The following is a 23,157-nucleotide window of genomic DNA, read 5'->3' on the forward strand; positions in this document are numbered from 1 at the left end:
TGTATTCATGATGTGTATATCCATTTAGTATCCACGGAGTCCAAACAGGAACCATCTTATTTACTGACCCTAGCCATATGGAAGCCAGGGACAAGTTAGTCATCTTGCACATCTTCAAGCTATGCTTATTCTCCATGAAAAAGTGTGCATAGCAAATGGGTGGAGATGCAATAAATCTTTATAGTGCATTATGGGAACATACTGGAAGAAAACTGAGCTGGAAAGTGATTGGTGAAGTAGCATGGGTGTTTCAAGGTATCTAACAGTGCCCATTAGTTATATACGGGGGAAGTTATTTTCTATCCCAAACAGATAGACATATCTTATAAAACATATGGGGAAGAAGAAGTCATGTTTGCATGATTAACTTAAGGTTTCATGGAATAGCTAGACCATACCATCTTGTCAAAAATTAGGTATAAAATCAGAGGCTCATAGGCAAAGATTATAATAAAGACATTTCAGAAGAAATAGTAACAGTTAATGATCATGTAAAACAGGACACTTAAGGCATGAAGGGAAGAAGAGAGAAGGGAAATTAAATTGCAGTATGGAAAAAATAGGTGGAAAATTTAAAAGTATATCCTAGAAAGGCAGGAGGCAAAGAATGCTATAAGGACCCAAGGTGATGTGAACATCTGTCCTGGGTATCAAGGCCATGGACAACTCAAAGCTTTAATCATTGGGGGTGGGGTGGGGTGGTGGTGCTCAAATATGCCCATGAAATCCAGGAAAATAAATGCTAAAAACCATCTTAGCTTTGCTAATTGGTGAAATTAGGGGCAAACTAATCTAGCAATTATGGTAAGTGAGAGCTTGCTTTAGTGAACTGAGGAAAAACTGTTGGTGAGGTGTTTAGGGGGTGGGTGAATGGAAAGGCTCCTTTGAATATTTTCCATAAAAACTGTAATGGATATAATGGCTGAGGGGTTAAGTTTCTAGATTCAAAAGGTGCACATAAGAAAGGAGACTTCAGTCTTATATGACTACCTTGACTAGCTCTAGTTAGGCCTATGGTCAAGGGTACCTGTTCTAGATCCAGCGACAGACTTTATCCAAGAGAATATTTCAAATGGAAATCCCATAAATTCATGTCACGACAAAAGGAGGAAGATACCAAATGCAGAGATTCAGGCAGACTAGAAATCACCATACAAATGTTAGTTATTAAGGCTCATTATTACCACAATTTTATTCTGTTAGATTTTGGTCTGTATATCAGCCTATTTTTTATCAGAGTTGAAAAAAAGAGTGAAAAGTCTGCACCCCATGGAGTGTGTGTAGAGGAAACAGCCAAAAACAAATGATACCTTTTGCACATAATTTCAGCTTCTGGGTCCAATGGGGAACTGCAGAGAACCACAATAGCCTTCTGTAGATGATGCGATGTGAGCTTCCTGACACAATGTCCCATGTCAACGGAAGGGATAATGACAGGAGACAGGCTACTTCTTGCTTCTTTCATTTGCTTAATTTGAATACATTCTTTATACAAATTGTAACTGCTGTCATTTTGATAATACTCCAATTTGAAAATCTGGATTGCTGTGTGCAGGCCGTTGCCAGCTCTAAACAAATGGTGGGTTGGCTACTGAAAGCTTTGAAGGGCACTCTGGCACTGGGCACAGACAGGCTCTCTCCCTGCTATGAAGTCTCCCATGTAGGACAGATTTCCCAGTTGCCATTATAGTCAAAATGAAACAGGAGTTTATAAAACTCTACTACAACCAGATAGACCTACACATCGATGAATCCACTGCGTTCTTCCTCCATCCATTGTGTTTTCTTTTGACTCATTCTTCTGCCTTTTGTTGTTTGTTATGCTGGATCAAACCCAAGGAATCGTGTATGCTAAGCATGTGGTCTAATACAGACCTGCATCTCCAGCCTTGTTTGCTTTCATATCAGATAAACTACTCACACCTGGCATCCAAAATATACAAATGACTGACTCTGTACCTCTTTAATGTTGACATCAGAAACTCTATTTAATAATAATAGTTCCAACTAAGCCAGTGCTTAGATACTTGACATGTAAGTGACATTACTTGGAGGAGTGGAATCATGGTAGATGGAGTCTGCACTTTCTCAGATAGCATATCTATTTAGGGGAAGAGAGTGTTCAATGAGCTAATTAAGCAGTAGAAGAAGGTAGGATTGAAAGTGCTTTGACATTTAAATAAAATCAAAGACTGTCTTAAAAACATTTATTTTGTTATTTCTGGTGAGGGCACAGTGTTTCCACAGAATCCAGGGGGGACCATTGGGTGCCCTGGAACAGAAATGACAAGTGGCTGTGAGCTGCCTGATGGGGGTGGCTAGGAACTGAAACCTTGTCTCATCTCCCCAAACCACAAGAGACAGCTCTTATTTATGTGTTTTGAGCTACACGTTTCTTAAGGTAAGCAAGCTTTCATTAAACTTACATTTATTGAAACAGAGAAAACCCAAAATATGTTACATTAAATATAAAGCGAGTCAAAATACCTCCCTTTAAAAATACATACTTCCGTTCTAGGATATGGTATAATTTGCAGGGTTCATGTGCCTTACAATATGATTTCAGACAGTTCTGGAAACATCTTTTGTCCTCTAGTCCATATTGTATGGTTTTGTTTGTTTCTGTTTGTTTGTTTTTCTGTCAGCTTGCAGAATATTCTGGTTTCTCCAGATAATTTTGTGACTTCTGACAAACTAAGTCAGACATACACTTAATCTAACCCTTATTCTAACTGCTGCACTCCACACTTTACAAATGCACATAGCCCCAAACCAAGAATTCTCAAATTTCGACTGCCAGAGTTATCCACCACTAGCTATGATGCTGGCATCTAATTCTATGCTAATTTTCTTCTATGTTCCTTTTAGCTCTCAAGATTTGTGCATATTCATATAGCTTCTTTCTCAATCACTCCAAATATGTTATATAAGGAATAACAGATAATGAAGCATTAGGTCAGAATAGGTTGGATTCATGTAACTTAAAGAGGGAGTCCCCAAACAAATGAAATTGTCAACCTAACAGTCTTTCTGTACTTGAAAAAAAAATAATTGGATGAAACTAAGACAGGAGTAAACAACACCAGTGTAAAAAGAATTCCAGATTCTTGGAGAATGAAAAGCTATTCTGACTCCTTTGATTGTACAGAGTTAATATTTCCACTGGCTGCCACCATGAGTGGGTGCCGAAGTCCTACTCTGGAGAGATTTGCTTTCATCTACGTGTAAAGATTACTTTTTAAGGTGTTTTATTATTGTTACACTAGGTCCAAAGGCCTAGCTCAAAGAAATTCATCTCATTTTCATAATGTTGCAAACCACAGTAGGTTAACCAGTAGGTTAATCCTACTGTGCATTTTCAGCAGCAGTCTGAACTCTACAAGGCAAGGAAGATATCCTTTATGGTGTCTTTAAGTGGCCTTCATCCTACCATACAGAAATGTAAGGATATATGAGTTAAATCTCAAATCTACATGCCACTAATTGCCTATGCCTCCTTCTTATTTTGTAGACTTCAAAAAGCAAATATGAAGGGGTGATACACAACATGAAACTTGATATACCACTGATGATAGAGAACAGAAGTTAGGGGCTAGCCCACTCTGCTCCCAGACTTCATAAGGTCTGTCTTTCATTCTGATGCATTGGTTGACATAAGTGGCTGGCAGAAACATTTTTATTAAAAAGTCTGAGAGATATCTGTAGAGAGAGATTGCTGATAAAGTATTGCCCAGCTCCTTTCAGCCTCTGTCATTGTATGTGGTATGTAGTATGTGGTGTGTGTGTGTGTGTGTGTGTTTATGTATGTGTGTCATTCTATGAAAGTAAAAGCTTGGGGGAGTGGGGAGTTCAATGAATATCAAACTAAGTACATCTCACTATAATATTATCACACCCACCTTTAAACTATAAACTTATACAAGTTGCATTCCTGCTAATTATACAGCTGCATACTTGACATCTGTTCTAGAATTCTGACATGGCTTTTGAATATCACCAATGGCTGAGGAATGGAAAGCAAACTGTGTATGTGGTATTTTGTATGTGGTATGTGGTATGTGGTGTGTGTGTGTGTGTGTGTGTGTGTGTGTGTGTTGTGTGTGTTTATGTGTGTGTGTATGCCTGTGTGTGTATGTGTGCGTGTGTGTGTGTGTGTGTGTGTGTGTGCGTGTGTGCGTGTGTTTGTACATTCACTGTTGTTGTATATGTTTCACAGAATAAATTCAAGAGTTTTCTAAGGGTTTATGGCTACACCTGGGAGTCCTAAGTAATAAACTTTGAGGATGAACAACAGATGGCATTAGAGAGGGAAAATCGGATGAAAGAAGCAGAGGCAGCTTGGAGCTAAGGAAGGAGTGTAAGATGATTTTGTTTTTATTTTTGACAACAGTTAAAGGAACACAAAAGAAAATTCGCTGGTTGCCTGATTTGGTCTGACTTGACTCATTTTCTTTGCTTTAATCTGAGAGACAACTTTGCTTTTTCTTTGAAGAATTAGTTTAAATATAGGAAAGGATTTCCAGCTAATGTTTTCTGGTAAAGATTAGCATCCAAAGGCGTCTCTTTTCTTCTCAAAACAACAGCAGCTACAACATCTACAAGAATACCAACATCTTTGAAATCCTATAAAAGTTTATTTCTTTTTCTGTCTTTGTATACAATGCATTTCTCCTACCAGGATCTCCCTGTATTTTTAATAACAACTTCCAAAGTCAGACAAACATCATAATACAGGATGGATTATGAAGTCTGGGAGCACAGTGGGCAAGGCAAAGCCCATGTTCTGCTCTTCTGTCATTCATGTCTTGAGACTCTTAATTAAAAATAAGAGGCCTCACATTTTCTAGTTGTATGGCCCTACAAAACCATTTAGATATTTAAGAGCAAAGGGAAATGATTCTGATTGTATGGGAATAGAGGCCAGCCACCTCATTTTGTTTTAGTTTCACAGGGCATTCCCATACTGAAGTGTTGTTCACTTCTATTTATTTTAATTTGCACCACTAACAAAATCCAAGTCACTTTTTTCTCTTGCAGATATTATAGAAATAACTAATATTTAGCATAGTCAACATTCAGAGAAGATACATTAATAAATATAAAAAACAATGTCTTAAATGATAAAAGAAGCAGTGTCAAGCCATTGAGAAGATGAGAAGATATACAAGTGTTTGTAGCCACAGAACAAGTTTACTCTCAGCCTTGGTCAGATCTCTCTCTCTCCCTCTCTCCCTCTCTCCCTCTCTCCCTCTCTCCCTCTCTCCCTCTCTCCCTCTCCCCCTCTCCCCCTCTCCCCCTCTCCCCCTCTCCCCCTCTCCCCCTCTCCCCCTCTCCCCCTCTCCCCCTCTCCCCCTCTCCCTCTCCCTCTCCCTCTCTGCCATCAACACTGGTGAATACTGAGACCCATGGCTGCAGGGATACAAAGAAAAAGAGACATCTGAGGACTCAGCCCCAAATGTGACATTCCCACCACCCTGTATGGCTTAGAGAGCATCGTCCTGAAGAGGTGGAAAGACTGAGAGAAGAAACTCGGGTTCTGTGCATGTTAAGCATCACTGGACTAACTCTTTTTCCCCACTATACCTTCTTTTTTTTTTAATTAATTGTGCATTGCCTATTTAATTTTAAAGGATGTATGTATTGATTTACTTCTTTCATTATAAATAAGTAATAACTTTCAATTTGTCATTTTTCTATATACTTATGGGTATTTTATCATATAAAAAGACAAAGAGTACAACATTAATTTATTCATAACTGTACTTTATGTATAATTAGGAAATATGATTTTTTCACAATCTAGGTATAGTAACTTGTCTGCATATATACATTTCTTAAGATACAAATTATTCTGTAGCGAGCATTTAAATATTTGATGCATTTGAGATGTTGTGACACATAAACTCTAGGAAATTCCTAAAACAGGAGCAAATACAAGCCGGCTCTAGGCATCAATTACTGTGGGCAGAGCATTACTGATGTTCACCTATTGGCTGGGGAGGCACAATGGCTTCTGATTTGCTTCCGTTCATGTGTCTTCAGTGAAAGCAATGTGCATTCCATAAAGTCCCCATTGCCTCAAATCTTCCAGCTTTCAAACCCCAGTGAACATTAAGAAACCAGAGCATGATTCTTGACAAACCATTGACAAATCACTCTTACAACACCAGGGGCAGAATGAATGACTACTTGGGAAAAAGAATTGCTCCTATTCTACCTGAAATTTCTTTCTAATATAAAACAGCAATCATTCAATTGCATCATATTGCTGCTGCTCACAGAAGCTGTGGCAACAGAGTGAGCTACCCAGGAGGGGAGGCAAACATTGTGTTTTCAAATAGCCTCGTTCTAACCCCACTGTCACTGGCTCATGCTTATAACACTTTATCCATTTTCTTCTTTCAGGTTTAGAAAATGTACCAGCCCCAAGTGAACGCACAACATGCAAGCTGTGATAAAGACTCACCGCTACTAGAAGTGTCATCCAGGCTTAGCAGCCCTCCTAGCCCTCGGTAACTATGGTAACTGTAGGTCCCATTGCCATTGATGTACAATACCTCCTGGGAGCCTGGAACAGTAGCTGTTGAGTAGGTGGCCTGGGCTGCCTCCGGCTTGCACTGTTTGTCAGCAGGAGCAGCTTCATCCTGCAACAAGACAGCATCCCATCATTGTGACATTTTTGCACTGCTTCTCTCTGTACACTCTCAATGCCAGCCACATGGTCACTCTGGCTAAGAACTTCCATACAGTGAACATTAAGCTTATGTGTATATTTTCTAAAAGATAATAATAACAATAATAATATAATATAATATATTATAATATAACATAAAAATATAATAATAATAATATAATAAAACAAAGTAACAATGTGGGCAAGCTGTACATTTTAAAAAAAATGATAATTTCCAACTAAACTTAAAATAATAGAGATTGCTTCAAAACCACCAAGAGGTGGCAGTCACCCAAAGGACCACTGGCAAGTGAGTGGACGGAGAAAACGAAGGACAAATGCATAGTGGAATCCTGTTTACCCTTGAAGCAGGACACCTCACGGGTACTACAACGCTGATGAAGCCTAAAGACACTTGGTAAGCAATGCCGTGTGGTTTCATTCATAAGAGGCAACTGAGAACTGAAAGACAGAATGGTGAAGGACAATGCTGGTCCCACCTCTGTGGAGTCAGGTTGGGGCAGCAGGGTTTCATTGTGTACACAAGTGGGGACGTGGACCTAGGATCTGTAGTTAATAGTTCTCTCCTGCAAAAGTGTAACTGGGGGCAGGAGAAGGTGGCTTTTAGTAAATAGAAAACAAGTACGCAATAAACAGGCTAAAAATACACAGAGAGTGATAACAGTGAGACACAAGAAAACACCTTGACAGACTTTGTGTTCTTAGTTTGTGCGCTCCCTGCTTCCCCCTGAGCCCTCCTTACATCTCTTCCTTTTCCCCTGTTTCTTCCACTCCCCCTTTCCCCCTTTCCTTTATGTTTAAAACATCAGAAAATTGTACTGTGTATTAACTCTATGCTAAGTTTGCTGCCAGCATTACAGGAGCCTGAAGGACGTTAACACACACCTAGGTCATGTAGGTGTGTTTATACAGTCATCATTGTCCATGAAACTACCTTTACCCCACTGAAAAATGATGTAAGGGAATTAAAAATTAAGTTTGCAATAAATGCTTTATTTTTAATAACAAAATAGATTGCATTTCTCCTTAGCTATAAGTTCATGAAGTCTAAAATATATGTGACACGGATAATTTAATTCTCCTAACTTTTTACAATTTTTATATTTCTTCTGACTTTATCCTTCTCTTCACTCTTCCATGTTGGGGATGAACTTCTGTAAGCAAGGCAAGGCGTTTACCACCAGTCTAGCCTTCTTTCATTTTCAATAAGAAATATTTTTATAAATATATTTTAATAAATTTTAGGAGTGAGTTTTTTATTACCATCAGTATTTTGCGTGACGTCAAATTAGAATAAAGTCATGTATCTGCCAGATTTATCCCTAGATGATACAGAAGGAGAAATATGAAATAAGGTTTTTCTATGGCCCAGCCCCATGTTGTATTGATATTCTCATTGTTTACATGATGAAAACTTGGCATGATTTTGCTCTTGTTATGATGATGTGCTTAGCTCAAATGGCTCAGTTATACTCAACCATGGATGGGCACACATGATCATCTTTATTTCCAGTGAGGTTATAAAGAGAACCTGAAACTTAATAACTTCCCAATCTAAATGGTACCATGATACCAATGACTTACAGGAAAAAAAATGGAAAATATTGTATAACAAATTTAAATTTTGATGTAATTAAAGTATCAAAACTGATGTTTCTGAAATTTGTCTAATGCAAACATGAGCTGATCTAACTCAGTGTATAACTAGAATGTTGGGTTGTAAATTCAAAGCTTGTCATTTGAATCACAGAACCCCTGGGAGGGCATATTGCCTTTTATAACATTTTCCTGGGAGAAATTACCCATCAAGTCAAGCAAAGACCAAGATTGAATTAGGGTTTGCTGCTGCTGCTGCTGCTGCTGCTGCTGCCACCAGCCAACTCGCCTGAGTCTCCAGTTGGCTGTATTAGTTTACTAGTTTTATTGTATTGTCAATGAAAAGGCACCCAAAGAAGATCGGTTTCAGACTCTATAGAAAAAAATATAGGGTCCTGAGACCCACTGCTAACTGAGACTTTAAAATATATTACTATTTGCTTTAATGAAAGAGTTATTTTTTGTTTTGTACTTAAGATGAATTTTCGTATTACCATAATAAGTGAGCTTAAATGATCTGGAACATTGAAGATGGTTATTTTTTGAAATCTGGTGCTCTTTGGCATGTAGGTCATAACAAGCAAGCTCGTCTCAAGGCATCAGGCTAATCAGTCAGGGATGTTGTGAGGAAGAGTTGTTAATAAATCAATGTTAGTCGAATACAAACAGTTACCATGGGAGCATACTGGATTTGATGGGAAAGATGGAAATAAGCGAGATCCTGGAGTATCAGATGTGATTCATCAGTCTCTCCACTCGAACAGTCTCCTGTGTAAGGGTGCCAGCATGTTTGTGCGGGCATAGGTTTTATTTATATACCATCTAGAGGATTTAAGAAAATGTCTTAAAATCTGAAACTGAGTGCTAACATTTTTATTTTGTGAAGGGGAACTTAATCATTTTAGATTTAGGATTTTTAAAAATCCCTTCAGAAATTGAATATTCAACCAATGTCCTATGCAAGTATTAAAAAAAAAAGTACCAAATACTGTAAGGTCAGATTCACTCTTGTCTCAGGCGATTCAGATTACACATACTCAACCCGTTTATATCAATTCCTCCATACTAACATAGGTGTGGCATATATATATATATATATATATATATCCCCTTTAGTGTGAGCTTATTACAGTCCACCAAATGGTGAATAGGTGGATCTATGATGTCCACATGCTGAGAGAGTTGGTGGTTGAATTGTCCCAAAGCCCACGAATCAGATACTTGGTCCCTTTGGTGAGGTTACTGAGAACAGGTGGGAGCTTTAGGCATGCCTAACTAGTAGCAGGTCTAAAGTCTCACTGGGGACAGATCTCCCTCAAGACTGTGAACATCCTAGGCCCCTTGCTACTCTTTTCCTTCATGGCTCAGGATATAAATGAGTTTGCTCTGCCCTGTTCTCTCAGCCCTTGCAATCCAACTAATCCAGTCATAAACCCAAAGCAACATAAGCCCTTGCTTTCATGCTGACACCGTTACACAAAGTGTGAGGTAAATAAACTTATAATTTCCTCCGGGGTTTCATTGTAGGGACACAGAGCTAATGATACACTCAGATTAATTTTTCAAGCATACACCTTTTTCCTATAAAAAGTATTCTTTTAAAACTAGTCTCTAGGAAATCTGTATGATTTTTAGGGAAGACATCTGAGAGTCTCCCTGAGGTATGGTATACTGGCATGTGCCACACCCTTTTTCTGTACCCAGATTTATAGCTCTGCTTTATTTCACTCTGAACTCACCAATTGACTACATCCAAAGTGTTTATGGAAATGACTTAGCTATAAAATGCTCTTTCTGTGAAGACAAATGTCTTGAAATCTCAAAAGACAAGACATCAGAATATTCTCTTTTCTTGGGGTACTTGTGAAGGGCTAGTTTTAATTCTACCACTCAAACAGGGTAAATAATCTAAGTTTCTAGTTTTAGTAAGGTGACACTCTTCTGAGGTACTCATGTCCTGTTTGAAAGTGAAAGGAGGATACTCTCATAGAAGAGCACCTTGTTTTGCAAAAGAGGAAACATTATTACCACAGTGTTTTCTTATGTATTTTTTGTATGATAGAATTAATTTGGATTATTAAGTGTGCTATTTTAAATTTGACTCTTTCTTTATTAACTGCTGTTCCAAACTGCTGTAGCTGCACTGGGAAGGAAGATAATTAATTCCATTAATAATCAAAGCCAACTTTGTAGGGGTTATTTGTATTCAAACAAAGATTTGCATTATTAATGTTTTGGTAGTTCACTATACATAGGAAAAAAAACACACAAGTCTGCCAATAAAATATGTTCTGCAGTGTCTTTTGGACAAAAGTTTAATGAGTGTTAATTCATGTTTTTTGTCTTGAATGATAATCATTTTCAAAGAGAGATGATTTTAATGACATTAAGAGGTACATATGCCCTGAAGTCACATTTTACCTTTGTCATCAACTTCCAATAATTAATATTTTAATAATGAGTGCTCAACATTTTCATAACTAGCAGTTCACCCCCAGAGTACCTATGAAGGTTGTTTTCGAAAAAGGGCCATTTTAATATGCTACAAAGCTTCATATCTACCAAATACATTTAATTAACAAGAAAAATAACTGATCTTTTTTATTAGAAATATTTCAAAATTTATAATGCATTAAAATAAGGATCAACAATTGAAGGACTACAAACAATGGACTAGACAATCACACATATATCATACACCCCACACACACTCACACAAACACACACACACACACACACACAATTTCTTTGATACAAATATTCAAGAAATTAAAGAAATATTTTTGTTTTCTATTTTAACTAGACTCTGGCCCATCCATTTATATCTTCCTCCCTACCTTTAAGATGTATGCGCATTTGCATTTCATGTGTAAAATGGGCTTATATGAAGATGGGAAATTGCTTTTACATGGAAGGCAAGACTGGGATAAGTTACAAGAGGGGACTTTACTTTTTGTGTTTCACCCCCAGAAACTGAAGTCTGAAGTTGTAGTTGTTGTCTGGTTCCCTGATGGACCACACAGATAGAACCCTAAGCCCTTCAGGCACATACGGAAATTTTCACTCAAAACTGTTCACAGACAAATTATCTAACTGAAAGTTAATTATTCCCCTTAAGGGACAAAACAATAGTTTTTTGTTGTTCTTATTGTTGTTTTTAATATAAGTGACCTTGAAAGGTAACACTAGATTGACATCTTCTCTCAAGACTTCCAGGAATTTTGTTTTTAGGTTTTATGGCATCTGCACTTATTGAACAGTCGTTATTTTCATGACTATGTTGTCTATAAAAATGAGCAGAAAATACCAGTTAAATTGTCAGCAGTGCTCAGATCCTGTCTGTGTTTGCATGTCACTGTTAGCTTACAGTACCAAGAAGTTTGCAATACACTCTTCCTAGAACATGGACTCTCATTTTGAAAAAATCATGCGGTATGTAAAGAGCAGGCATTACCGATTTACCTTTTCAAGGGGCAGAACCTTGAACTGAGCTACAAATGATCTTTCGGCTACAGAACAGTAAACATGCAGACACAATGCAGGTTTCAATTTGCCCCAATTTTCTGTAAGCTGATTGCAGATGTCTACTGTCCTTACATGTTCTCTGTAGTTTATATGATAGAACATTTTTATTTAAGATACATATTTTAAATCCCCTCCTTGCTTTATGAGTGCAAATGGGGTTAGCGAGTGCAATGCAGTCCATGTGCAAACTGCTGAAAACATCTCTACCTTCTAAAAGCTTCTCTCCCCCATTTGAGCGCATTCTAGAAATAAGTAGATTGCTAAGAGTTTCCGGGGACATTGAGGGAGGATCAGAGAGAACCAGAGCTATATTGAAAATGCTCTTCAACCAACAAGAAAACATCTGCCCTGTCAGTGCCTAACCATATTTGGGGGTAATGAGAGCAGACATTTGATGACATCAACTCAGTCCATCCTTATGACCTTGCACTCTGCTCATGTATTCCAATGCTCAGATTTCAGCATGCACTCAGCGGGGTCCTACATTACATTCTCAACTTGAGAGCTAAAAATGGTTAAAATGTCAGCAGTACAAAAATTCTCCCCAAGACACAGGTAGACACTTCTAAAATCCACATATTGATTGATTCCAGGTCATGCAATGATAAGCCTTGAATATATTTATTTCTGATTTAAGAAAATAAACTCTTAGGAGAATAGCTACTGCAAAAGAGTCACCAAACCCTTTGAGGTTTGTTTGTTTGTCTGATAAGTTCTTTGTAGAGGTGTGTAAACACACCAATGTACCTGATTTCATGGGCAGTAAAGTTTGCACCATAACTGGGAACTAATAAAGCTTCAGTGATAGAATGGAGGTAGCATTGTGGTCACAAATGAAGGCTGGGAAGGGAAGGAACAGGGAGCTGTCAATCAGAGGCTTAAAAATGCAAGTAGGAAGAGTCAATTTTGAGCTACATCTTATGGCATGGTGATGAGAGCCAATGTATTTTCTACTTCCAAGTAATTAAATTCCAAGTACCTTGTCATAATAAATGATAGGGAAGTGAGGCTCTGGCTATGCTCATTAGTCTGGCTGAATCACATTTTACTGTGCAGGTATATAAAACAACAATTGCATTCTCTGAATGTATATACTTACTTTTTCCCAAATAAAATAACAATGATGGTTCATTGACAAGAGCCATTCTGACTGGGTTGGGATGGAATATCAAAGAATTTTTAATTTCCATTTCCCTAATGCCCAAGTATGCTGAACATGTTTAAAGCAGTTTATCAAGTATTGTAGTGCTCCTTTTGAAAACTATTTTAGTTGATTGGCCAATTTGTCGAATGGTAATTTGGTATTTTAGGTTTTTTTTTTTTTCAGTTCTTTACATATACTAGATATTAGCCCTTGTGAACATGAAAAAGGATGTACTGGAGAGAGAATAGTACAACTGGGAAGGGCCAAAGAAATGAAGAGAGGGAGGAGGAGGTAGACCCAAATTAAGCATAAAAATACCATATGGAATCTTGTTACTTTATATGCTTATTAAAATTATATAGTGTCTAACATGTAGATCATGCAGTTAAGAATTCATTCTGCAGCCGGGCGTGGTGCTGCACGCCTGTAATCCCAGCACTTGGGAGGTAGAGGCAGGCGGATTTCTGAGTTCGAGACCTGCCTGGTCTACAAAGTGAGTTCCAGGACAGCCAGGGCTATACAGAGAAACCCTGTCTCGAAAAACCAAAAAAAAAAAAAAAAAAAAAAAAAAAATTAATAGCATTTTTTTTCAGGGACAGAGTTTCTCTGTATAGCTCTGGCTGTCCTGGAACTCACTTTGTAGACCAGGCTGACCTCGAACTCAGAAATCTACCTGCCTCTGCCTCCCAAGTGCTGGGATTACAGGCGTGTGGCACCACGCCCGCGAATAGCATTTTTAAAAATCATGTTTGTGGTCCTAGGAATCATTCATGAACCCCAAAAGACCACCAGGGAGCTGTTTCCAATGTAGTCACATTAGGGTCTCTTTATTACAAACTTGAGTTTGGGCTTAGCGCTGACCCACAGGATGGTTTGCTGAAACAGTCCTAAACTCTCATCACATCGGGACAAGGTTTTACAGAAAATGGCAAGCAAGGGAGGGGGTGAGGAGTGGGTGTGTAGACTGCCAAGCATCTAACTAAATTTCTATTGTAAGCTAACAGGTTGGTGCTCTGGAACAAGACTACACAATCATAAAGGGTCTGAAAGCACATCTGAAACAATCAGACTAATCTTTGATTGACTGTTGCTAGGAAGGAACTAGAGAATAACCCTAGCCAAGGACAAGTCATGGGGTTCTTCCTGGTATTTGGGTGCAGCTTGGGTTTAGCTGTGGGCCAAGTTTTCAGACCTTTTTAAAATTTTTCTTTTAAGATGGTGGCCAGTTCCAAAATAGAGTAGGTTTGGCCTCTCATCCATATATGCGTGTGTGTATGTAAAGCAAAGGTTTCAGATTCATTGACCTCAAAAACACAAAATAAATACATTAGTACCAAATTATAGTGGATACCTGAAACTCGAAAGGAAGAAGCATAGTGGGTAGTCACCAATTAGTAGGAATCTCCTTCAAGCACATGAAACTTGGTATCAGCTTTCAATTTAAATGTGCCAATTTGCTCTTTAGTGATTGATCAAAAGTGCCTATGCTTAAATGAATATTCCATAGGATAGCAATCCTTATTTTGGCAAAAGACTTTAAAGACAATTCCTTTGAGCTTCCAAAATAATATTGCAAGTCACTTAGCAGGTAGTTTTGAGCAGAATTTCTCATCACAGAAAATCTTTCTGTAATACCAGATATTTTTAACATTAATCTTCAGTGTACTTTCGGAGTAAGAGGAGATTTCTTTTAGTAACACAGTCTATCTTCCTTCTTCTTTATTGCAATGTTCATTATGAAATCTTCAAGTTATCTATGAAGCCATCATTTTATCTAAAGTTTGACTTTACTCATTGAAAACAATTTTTTGGGCCAGTAAGATGGCTCAGAACAGTAAAGGTATCACTCAGATATGAGTGATTTATCCTAGTAGTTGCATAGTGTGTCACTGGGAATTCTTACTATTGACAAGAAAATTAAAGTCATTCAGCGAACAGAAATTTTAAAAATAAAAACCCCAGAGATGGTAGAAAATGTTCATTTTTTTATGTTTTGTTTTGTTTTCTCCCGAAAAGGTGAGAAATCCTGACTAATGATTTTATTTGAGCACTGGTGCTGTAAAGCAATCATTGATAGTTTCAAAATTAGAGACAGGTGCGCCAGCATGGTTGAGTAAGCAGAATGAAAACAATCCCCTCGTAATGTTGCTCAAAATAATTGATTGCCAGCTACCTTTGATGAATACTCTGTTCAATCATACAGTAAACATACTTCCACGGGGACTGTGCATTTTGAAAGAGCCATGGAACTGAGATCTTAATTTCTACACACTTGGAAAAAAGGAGCTTATAGATTATTATAGTTTAAACTGGGTGTAAAAACCACCCATCCATTTTTTTTGGTACTTGAAGTATATTAATTATGAAGCAGTCAAACTAAGGTAATTAGAAAGCCATCAATATGGCAGAGCCTGGATCACTGAGGGATAATGATTTTTATAGTAATGTGGAATTAAAATTTAAAAGGATCATGGCATGAGAAGCTGCTTACAAAATGATCTAAAAATAACTTATCTGATGATGGATTTAATACACACCCTTGAAGCCTGAGCTTGTTTGGTGGGTTCTCAGATCAGCACCCTTTGGTGTGTTCCTACCTTAATAGTATTGTTTCCTTTGCCTATTTCCTGGTTACATGATGCATCTGACTTAGGACTCTGGGTATGAATGTAGAATGTTATAGGTTTTAACATTATAGTTGGAAGACAAATGTTATTAGCATCATATTGTTTCATCTTTAAATTTCACAGTTAATAGTTTTATTCTATTTGCAACAAATCCATGTCAGAAAGCTAGTAGTTTTTAGGAATTCATTGCTATAATTCTATTTACATATATATGAAACCAATACAGGTTTATAAACTACTTGAATTTGGTAAGCAGTAGTTCTTGCTCCCTTAAGATTTAAGATCATTTCACTTCATGAAACCGGGCATAATAAGCAACTCTTTCCCTTCCCTCTTGTTCTCTAGAAGTTTCCACTCTATGCCACTCCCTTGCAATGCTGCATCTGTGCTTTAGCCAGCATCTACTGATTTATAGCAAGCTTCTCTACATCAAAATCCATGATGGAGACCTTTGCTCAGGCCCACATTTTGAGCTGCCTGCATGACATAGCCTCCCATGGCCCCATGATTATCTGCCAGACATTATGTCTGAGGTTACATGTGTCTCTTCATTCTCTCAAGTCCCCAGACATAATTTGTTCAGCCTCTGAACTCTTTCACTTGATCAATGACATCGTTATCTCTATACAGTTTTCTGTTCTACAGAGCCATGTTCTATCCCTACCCTCATAAGACCTGATTGTGGGAGGAGAAATGAAATACATAAGGTACAGAATTTTTTCAGACAGTGATAACCTCTAATAATAAAATAAAATTAAATCAAGTGACAAAGAAATTGGAAATGAGGGTTCAAGAGAGAGTTTATTTCTAAGACAGGTGAATCAAAAAAGTAAAAAAACCTGAATTCAAAGTCATAAAGGAAGTCCATCTGCATGAGTGTGTGTGCTTTCACGAGTATCTTCCTGTGTGTGTCTTCTTGTGCCCAGGCTGTATAGAAATATATTCTACCATTCATATGCAAAGACCTCTGAATGCATTTTCTATGTTTATTAGGTTCATATAAGGATAGAATTTAGATTTAAATTCCCTTGCAACAAAATTTTCTGATGCAATTATTTTTGTCCTGCTCTGAATTATTTTGTCCCATCCAGATAAACTCCCTGACTTTGTCTTCAGGCAGATAATCACTATGAACCTGATCAGCTTCACATACTCACACGGTACTTGGTGAGGCGACACTGACGGATGTAAGGGCCGAGAAGAGTAGAGCGGTCAAAAGTGCTTGTGCCTGAGGTATTTATGTACTGTTGTCTGCTGCTGATGTGATGGCAGTTGCTGGGTTCTTCCAGTGACTTGTCTGGATTCTGTCTGACAGACCCTCCCAAGGCCTTGGGGCTTTTCTGTTGCCCTAGTGCTTCTGTGGAAATGGCCTCTCACTTCACTGTCTTTTTGATTCTGTAGCTCACCCACAGGGTACACATGCTCCCACCCCAACACCCACTGCATTGTGAAGCATTCCTCAGTTAGTTACTTTGAAAATGTCTTTTAAGGTCTTAGATGAGCAGGTTTTTTGTTTGTTTGTTTGTTTGTTTTAACTGCTGAACTGGTCAGCAAGCAATGAAATCATGTTTATTCTAAGTTTATATTCCTTAGATATTAATGTGTGTGTGTGGGGGGGGTGTGTATGAGTTGTTTTCTTTGTAAAGTCTCTTCCTAAAGTTCTAGGGCAAATTAAATCCCCTGTGAATATTTTTTGCATGGTAAAGTCCACTAGGTGTGACATCCATTAAACATCTTCTACAAACACTACTGTCCTGGAGACTCATTAGCCCAGGCCAGAAAGGCCATTTCCCAGGTATGCCACAAAGTTGTGTGTCACTTTCCTTCTCTTTTATATTTCACTTCTGGAATACAATTGGCTGGATGTCAACTTTTCCTCAGAATTTTGAAACCATTTGTCGTATATAGATAACATTTTAGGAAGAGGTACAAACATAAGATTTAAATTCCCATGTCCAAAGATATCAACTTGTTAAAACTCTGACTTCTGCATCAGCTTCAAGAAGTAAGATAAACTTCATAATAAATATATGTTTAGAATTGGAAAAGAAGCATTGATTATATTCTTTTCTTTGAGATGCATGGCAGATAAAATGTTGGTTTTTTTTTTTTTTTTTTTTTTTTTTTGGCGTGATAGATTGAATACTCTACCTGTAAACTCTATGTATGGTAGAAAAGGGTGATTGAAAAAAAAATCAAAGATTTTATTGTATATCACAGTGCTAATGTAGGGAACTGAAGGTTACAAACTGGCATTCTATTTCTGGCTACAGGTGTTAAACAACAACTACGTATGGCAAATCCACTGCACATTCTCTGTGGGAGAACCTTTTAAAGGTTGATCATAGTGATTTTCTAGACATAGAACAAAGCACTGGGTAGAGCTGAGATAGGAAGGCAGCACCACGCCACCATTGGGAAGACTCCCATCTAATGGGATGATAGAGTCAAAGATCTGATATCGGAAAGATAGGTCTTTGGATGTTAGGTGGCAGGTCTGCTATTAAATGACTTCATATGTAGGTTAGCAAAGACAAGACAGATTAATTAATAGAGAGCTGACTAATTAGTGATTTTTGAAAAGCAAAGAGAAGACATAGCAACACATAAAGCTCAGAGGAACGTGATGATCTTATTACAGTTTGACATCTGTAAGATGAAGTTTAAGGTTTCGTCCAGTCAATCATTTTTTATAATTTTGCAATTGAACTTAGAGATTTGCACACACTAGGCAATCAGTCTAGAACAGAGTGACACATTCAACCTTCTTTTTTTGTAATTATTTTTAATTTGTAGAAAGGGTCTAAGTAAGTTTCCCAGTCTGGTCTTCAACTAACTGTGCAGCCCAAGCAGGTTCTGAATTTGTGATCCTCCTGACTCAATTTTCTGAGTAGCTAGATCCCAGTCCATTGCCACACCGTGCAGCTGCATAGGATAAAGTTACCAGGACTCCAGCTATAGATTTACACTAAGTCAAAGGTGTTCCTTTTGCTGCACACTGCACAAAATAAAAAACCGACTTCATCAGTGAAAAACACACCTATAATTAAATGAAATGCTTACTTGGTATATGTTGAACTCACACAAAATGCAAGGCACTGTGGCTGCAGATGCAGAGACTAACACAGATGGGATATTTACTTATAGTCAGCTTGCATCAGCAGGGGATAAAGGTAAGCCATGCATGGATACTTAAGGATGGGTAATTGAGAAGTAACAAAACAGCCAAAGTTATGCATGTATAGAGAATACCTAGAGATAGATGAAAATATACAACACAGCATGTCACATTCACAAAACTGTAGTGCCGAGGAGAGCAGTGATTCTCAATCTGTAAATTGAAACCCCTTTGGGGGTCTCATATCAGACAGCCTGCACATCAGATATTTACATGATGATTTATGACTAACAAAATTACAGGGCAATAAAATAATTTTGTGGTTGGGGTCACCACAACATAAGAAACTGTGTTAACCAGTCACAGCATCAAGAAGGTTGAGATCCACTGGTATAGAGGAAGAGGAGTGATGTGTGATTTGCCACACGTCAGAACTGCTCTGACAGTTTTAGCTTAAAATGTACAACATCCCGGAGTTACACAAGACTAAGCTATGACTTAGTCGGAGATGTAAAAAGCTTAAGTGCCTTGTCATTTTGTGTGCTCAGGATCTAAGATCCAGATGTGGAACCCTTGTTCCAGAGAGAGAAACTTAACCACAATGTCTTCTTCTCTTCATACTACATGAGAAATTTGAGCCCACCTTTCCTTCTGAGAAACACCAAGTTCATGAGATTTCCAAGCCTTATAATGAAGTCAAAGGGATAAGGAGTATTTGATTGAAAAGAGAAAGCAAACAATGTTATTCTTTCATCCATGCTGCATTTATTCAGCTCCATTGTGTGCTTAGTAAAGTTCCAGAGTCAAGGAACTTTACTAACTACCATGGAAATCTCCCTAAATACCATGGAAAGCTCCCTGATCTCTGGGGCTTGGCTTAATGAGGAATACAGATGGTCACTACAGAGTAAATAATTAAAGGTGCATTTTATATTATAGGGAATGGAAACAGTATAAATGACAAACTGCACTAACTTTAAGGTACAGCGTGTTGGAGAGAGGGTTGTGGAATTTAAAATGTGGTCGGAAGCATTCACTGAGGATAACTGTAGGAAGCACAGCTTAGAGTATGCATTGGAGCAACCAGGGTTGCCAATCACACAGGCCTACTTTCTTCAGTGGAAGGAAATGAATGATGCCAGTTCATCTGGAATCCTGGGGTGATGTAATCCATCAACCTTGTGGTCCTCTGCTATTCTATTAGGAGCCACCTTCAACATGAATCCCTCTAACGTTTCAAGCATTGTTTAGGTACTAATCCTGAGCTTTGTCTCAGGGAATAAAACATAAATCCCTGTGACAAAGGCCCATATACATCGTCTCCACTACCAATTTCTCCTTGGGCTATCACAGATCCTTCTTCTATGCCCTAGTCCTGAGTTTTGTTTATCAGCCAATCAAATTCATTTCTATTGTAAAGGTAAAAACATGCTTTGCTACTTTGCATGCGAGTTTCAGTGCAGCCAACCCTGAAGCTGTGTTATGAGAATTGTTACATGGACACATTCCTCTGAATGTTCCTCTATGTTTAAACGTGTAAGAAAAGTAAGTCAAGAGGTCAGTCCCTGGAGGGTAGGACCCAACTACTGCGAAGGTGGTACTATCTCAAGTTCCACTCTTCACCTGTCCTGGATCATTTCCCTGCTGGATGTGAGGCTTGTTGGGGCCCCTGCCAGATGGTAGGATGTGTGGGGTGGGAGTTGTGTGCTTGAGAAGGAGCAGGAAGTGCAGAGATCCCGAGACGGAACCATAGTGCTCCTGTATCAAGAAGCGGTATGAAAAGAAAGGACCAACACAGACTGCACTGGGCTGATATCTGCTTTGAATACCCTAAATGCATTACACTCAATATTGACCCAGAAGGAGTATAGACAAGCAGTAGGGCCCACAGATTGGAAGTGACAAAGAAGCCTTGCTGGGGATGTATGTGGAACTGCACTCTGCATATAATTTAAAGTCGGGAGACTACAGAAGAAACAAAAAGTCCATGAACAAGGCCAGGTGTCAGAAACCGCCAGGTTACAAAGAGGATGTGCTACATGCAGAAGGAGTTGTCTGAGCTTGGGAGGACAGAAACACTCTGTTCTACAAATCAAAAGCAGTATAAAGTATTAGATAAACAAAAATGACAGACCTTGCCCAACATCCCTGCAAATGCAGGTCAGATGATCACTCAGACCATCAGTTTTAGAAAGGAAAAATTCATTTGTGACTTTGAAGGTAAAGTGTTTGGTAGGCGGAGTGGCCACAGAACCCTGACTGGTTTGGAGGCAGAATCTGTATACTAGAAGGAAGAATCTAACATAAGGACCCTTTTTCTTTTTTGCAGAGGCCTACTCTGGTAAGTGAAAGAAGCTTGGAAGTTTTTCTGTGACATCTGTTACTGTTTGGGCTCTGGATCTGTAGAGTGTAAGGGGATGCAGGAGTCTAATAAGGCCCTGAATTCCTCCATCAAGGGCAAAGGAAGATGCCCCATGGACCACTGATTATTTCTGATTAATAAGGAATTTGGACAGACCCACCAGTTCTTTTGCTGACCTGCCTTTGGAATTCTGGAGATGTCTTGGTGATACTCGGGGCAGAGAAAATAAGACAGGCAAGAGAGGCTCAGCATCTCAATGCCTACGCTGCACCACAGAGCTCAGGAAGAATAAGCACATCTCATGACACTGTGGGCAAGGCTGAGGGTTTGGGGAGGACCAGCAGGGTAGATCAGGCATACCCAGAGTTGAGATGGAACTCAGAAAGGTTTGGCCTAACTCAACTGGTGGGGACACCCCAACAGGAAGCCTCTGGTAGGTCCCCAGTGTGTCTGGGTTGTGCTCAGAGGCAACTGAAAAAAGTCTTCTATTTATTAAGAAAATTTCTTTGATCAAACTGCTGAACCTCCGAATGACCTCAATTGTTGTTCTTGTTGTTTCGGTTGTTATTTTGCTCTGTCTTGTTCTCCTTGTCTACAGCCAGTTTTGTGTATTAGTTTTGTTTCTACCTTCTCCATCTCTTGTGTATGTTTCTGTGACAGTTACAGGTGGACTTGGATGACAGACCAAGCTCTAGCTGCCACCACTACCATTCTGTCAGACTGGGGCAGTGCCCACAACCCACAACACCAGTAGGCCACCGGTGTGCACCCTTGGTACTTCCTGTCCACCCAAGCCCAAATCCAAGGCTGCAGCTTGCTATGGCTACTTTGATAGCCAAAGCTCAGAACTCCTCATCTCTGACTTTTCTGCTCACTGGATTAAGTTCAGTAGGAACTCCAATATCTTTTAGTTATGGGTAATGTTGAAATGGCATTTTATGCTACTCCATTGCATTGAAAAGTTGGGAAGTTTATTGGTTTCATTTAATTGTCTAAAACTTTTACTATGATATACCTCAGGATTTATAAATTTAGTAGACATAGTTAAAAATTTGTAACAAAAGTTGACTTAAAACTTTTAACACAAGGTTAATAATTAAAAGGCTACATAGGTAATCTTAAAACAAAGACCCAGTCCATCAATGTCTAAAGTTCTGAGCAAATATTCAAATTGCTAACCTTGATTTTTAACCCCAGAAGTTCTACTTCTCACTGTTTTGCTAACTGAAATATGTTAATCCAAAACGTGGATTGTATGCTTAAAGTCTCACCCTGAGACAGACTCAAGGCTACACTGGAATACTAAGGCCCCAGAGTAGTGGCTGGCCAGCTAAATTTAGGGCCACAATTATTAAACTGGGGTTTTCCTGTTTTATGATACAGAAAGATAATAACCTAAGCAGCTTGTCAAAGAGCCTGTAGAATGACACTCCTTACCGAGAGTCTATTCAGGCTCACAGGGGCTGACTTGAGAATGTGTGCCTACTTCCTGCCTTCGCTAGCTTGGTTAAGCTTTAGCTATTTTTACAAACTGGGTCATACAGTGATATTTTGCAATGCTGCACTATGAAAGGACCAGGAAACCAAAGTTGCCAGTCTCCATGTAGACTATAATTATGATTTCAAGTTTTATTTTCATACTAAAAGAATTGCAGTCCAAAAAAAAAAATGTTGTTGTTTTAAAGCTAAACCTAACAGGTTTATGCAAACCCTACAAAAGCTATTAACCTGTAAACTCTTAGATGATTAAGACATGCAAATTAATAATCAGTCACCTTGTAAATGATCAGATTCTTCACAAATGTAATTCAATTACAGGGTCAAGTTTTATTTAGCTTCAGGTACATGTTTTCAAGGTTAATCCTAGAACAAGTAATTAAAACCAGTAAAGTTTATAGAAAATCAAATATACTTAATAGCCCTCAATACTTTTCAGAGATCTACTGAATATAGAAAATTATCAATTTCAATTTTAAATTTTATCTATTTAATGAAAAAGGCCTTACTATGACAGAGATCCCAGACCCTGAAGCAACCATAAGGTCTCCAAAGAAGACAGATGGGGCAAAAAGACTCAAACTGGATTGTGGT

The 23,157-nt window shown here is 38.4% G+C and overlaps 1 protein-coding gene across 13 annotated transcripts in view; it reads right to left on the minus strand.

Moving 5' to 3' along the window:
• The window catches only part of Nol4 (nucleolar protein 4), a 349,489-nt gene that overhangs the window by 19,361 nt on the left and 306,971 nt on the right, over positions 1-23,157 (minus strand). For 12 of the 13 annotated variants that reach the window (XM_030250501.1, XM_006525999.3, XM_030250503.1 and 9 more), the window contains one exon: positions 6,467-6,644. In XM_030250501.1, the coding sequence (XP_030106361.1) occupies positions 6,467-6,644 (178 nt within the window). The remainder of the gene's footprint in view (positions 1-6,466; positions 6,645-23,157) is intronic. The other variant, NM_199024.3, reaches the window with a different exon arrangement.

This window comes from Mus musculus, chromosome 18, assembly GCF_000001635.26.
Source record: "Mus musculus strain C57BL/6J chromosome 18, GRCm38.p6 C57BL/6J".
Classification (NCBI taxonomy): domain Eukaryota; kingdom Metazoa; phylum Chordata; class Mammalia; order Rodentia; family Muridae; genus Mus; species Mus musculus.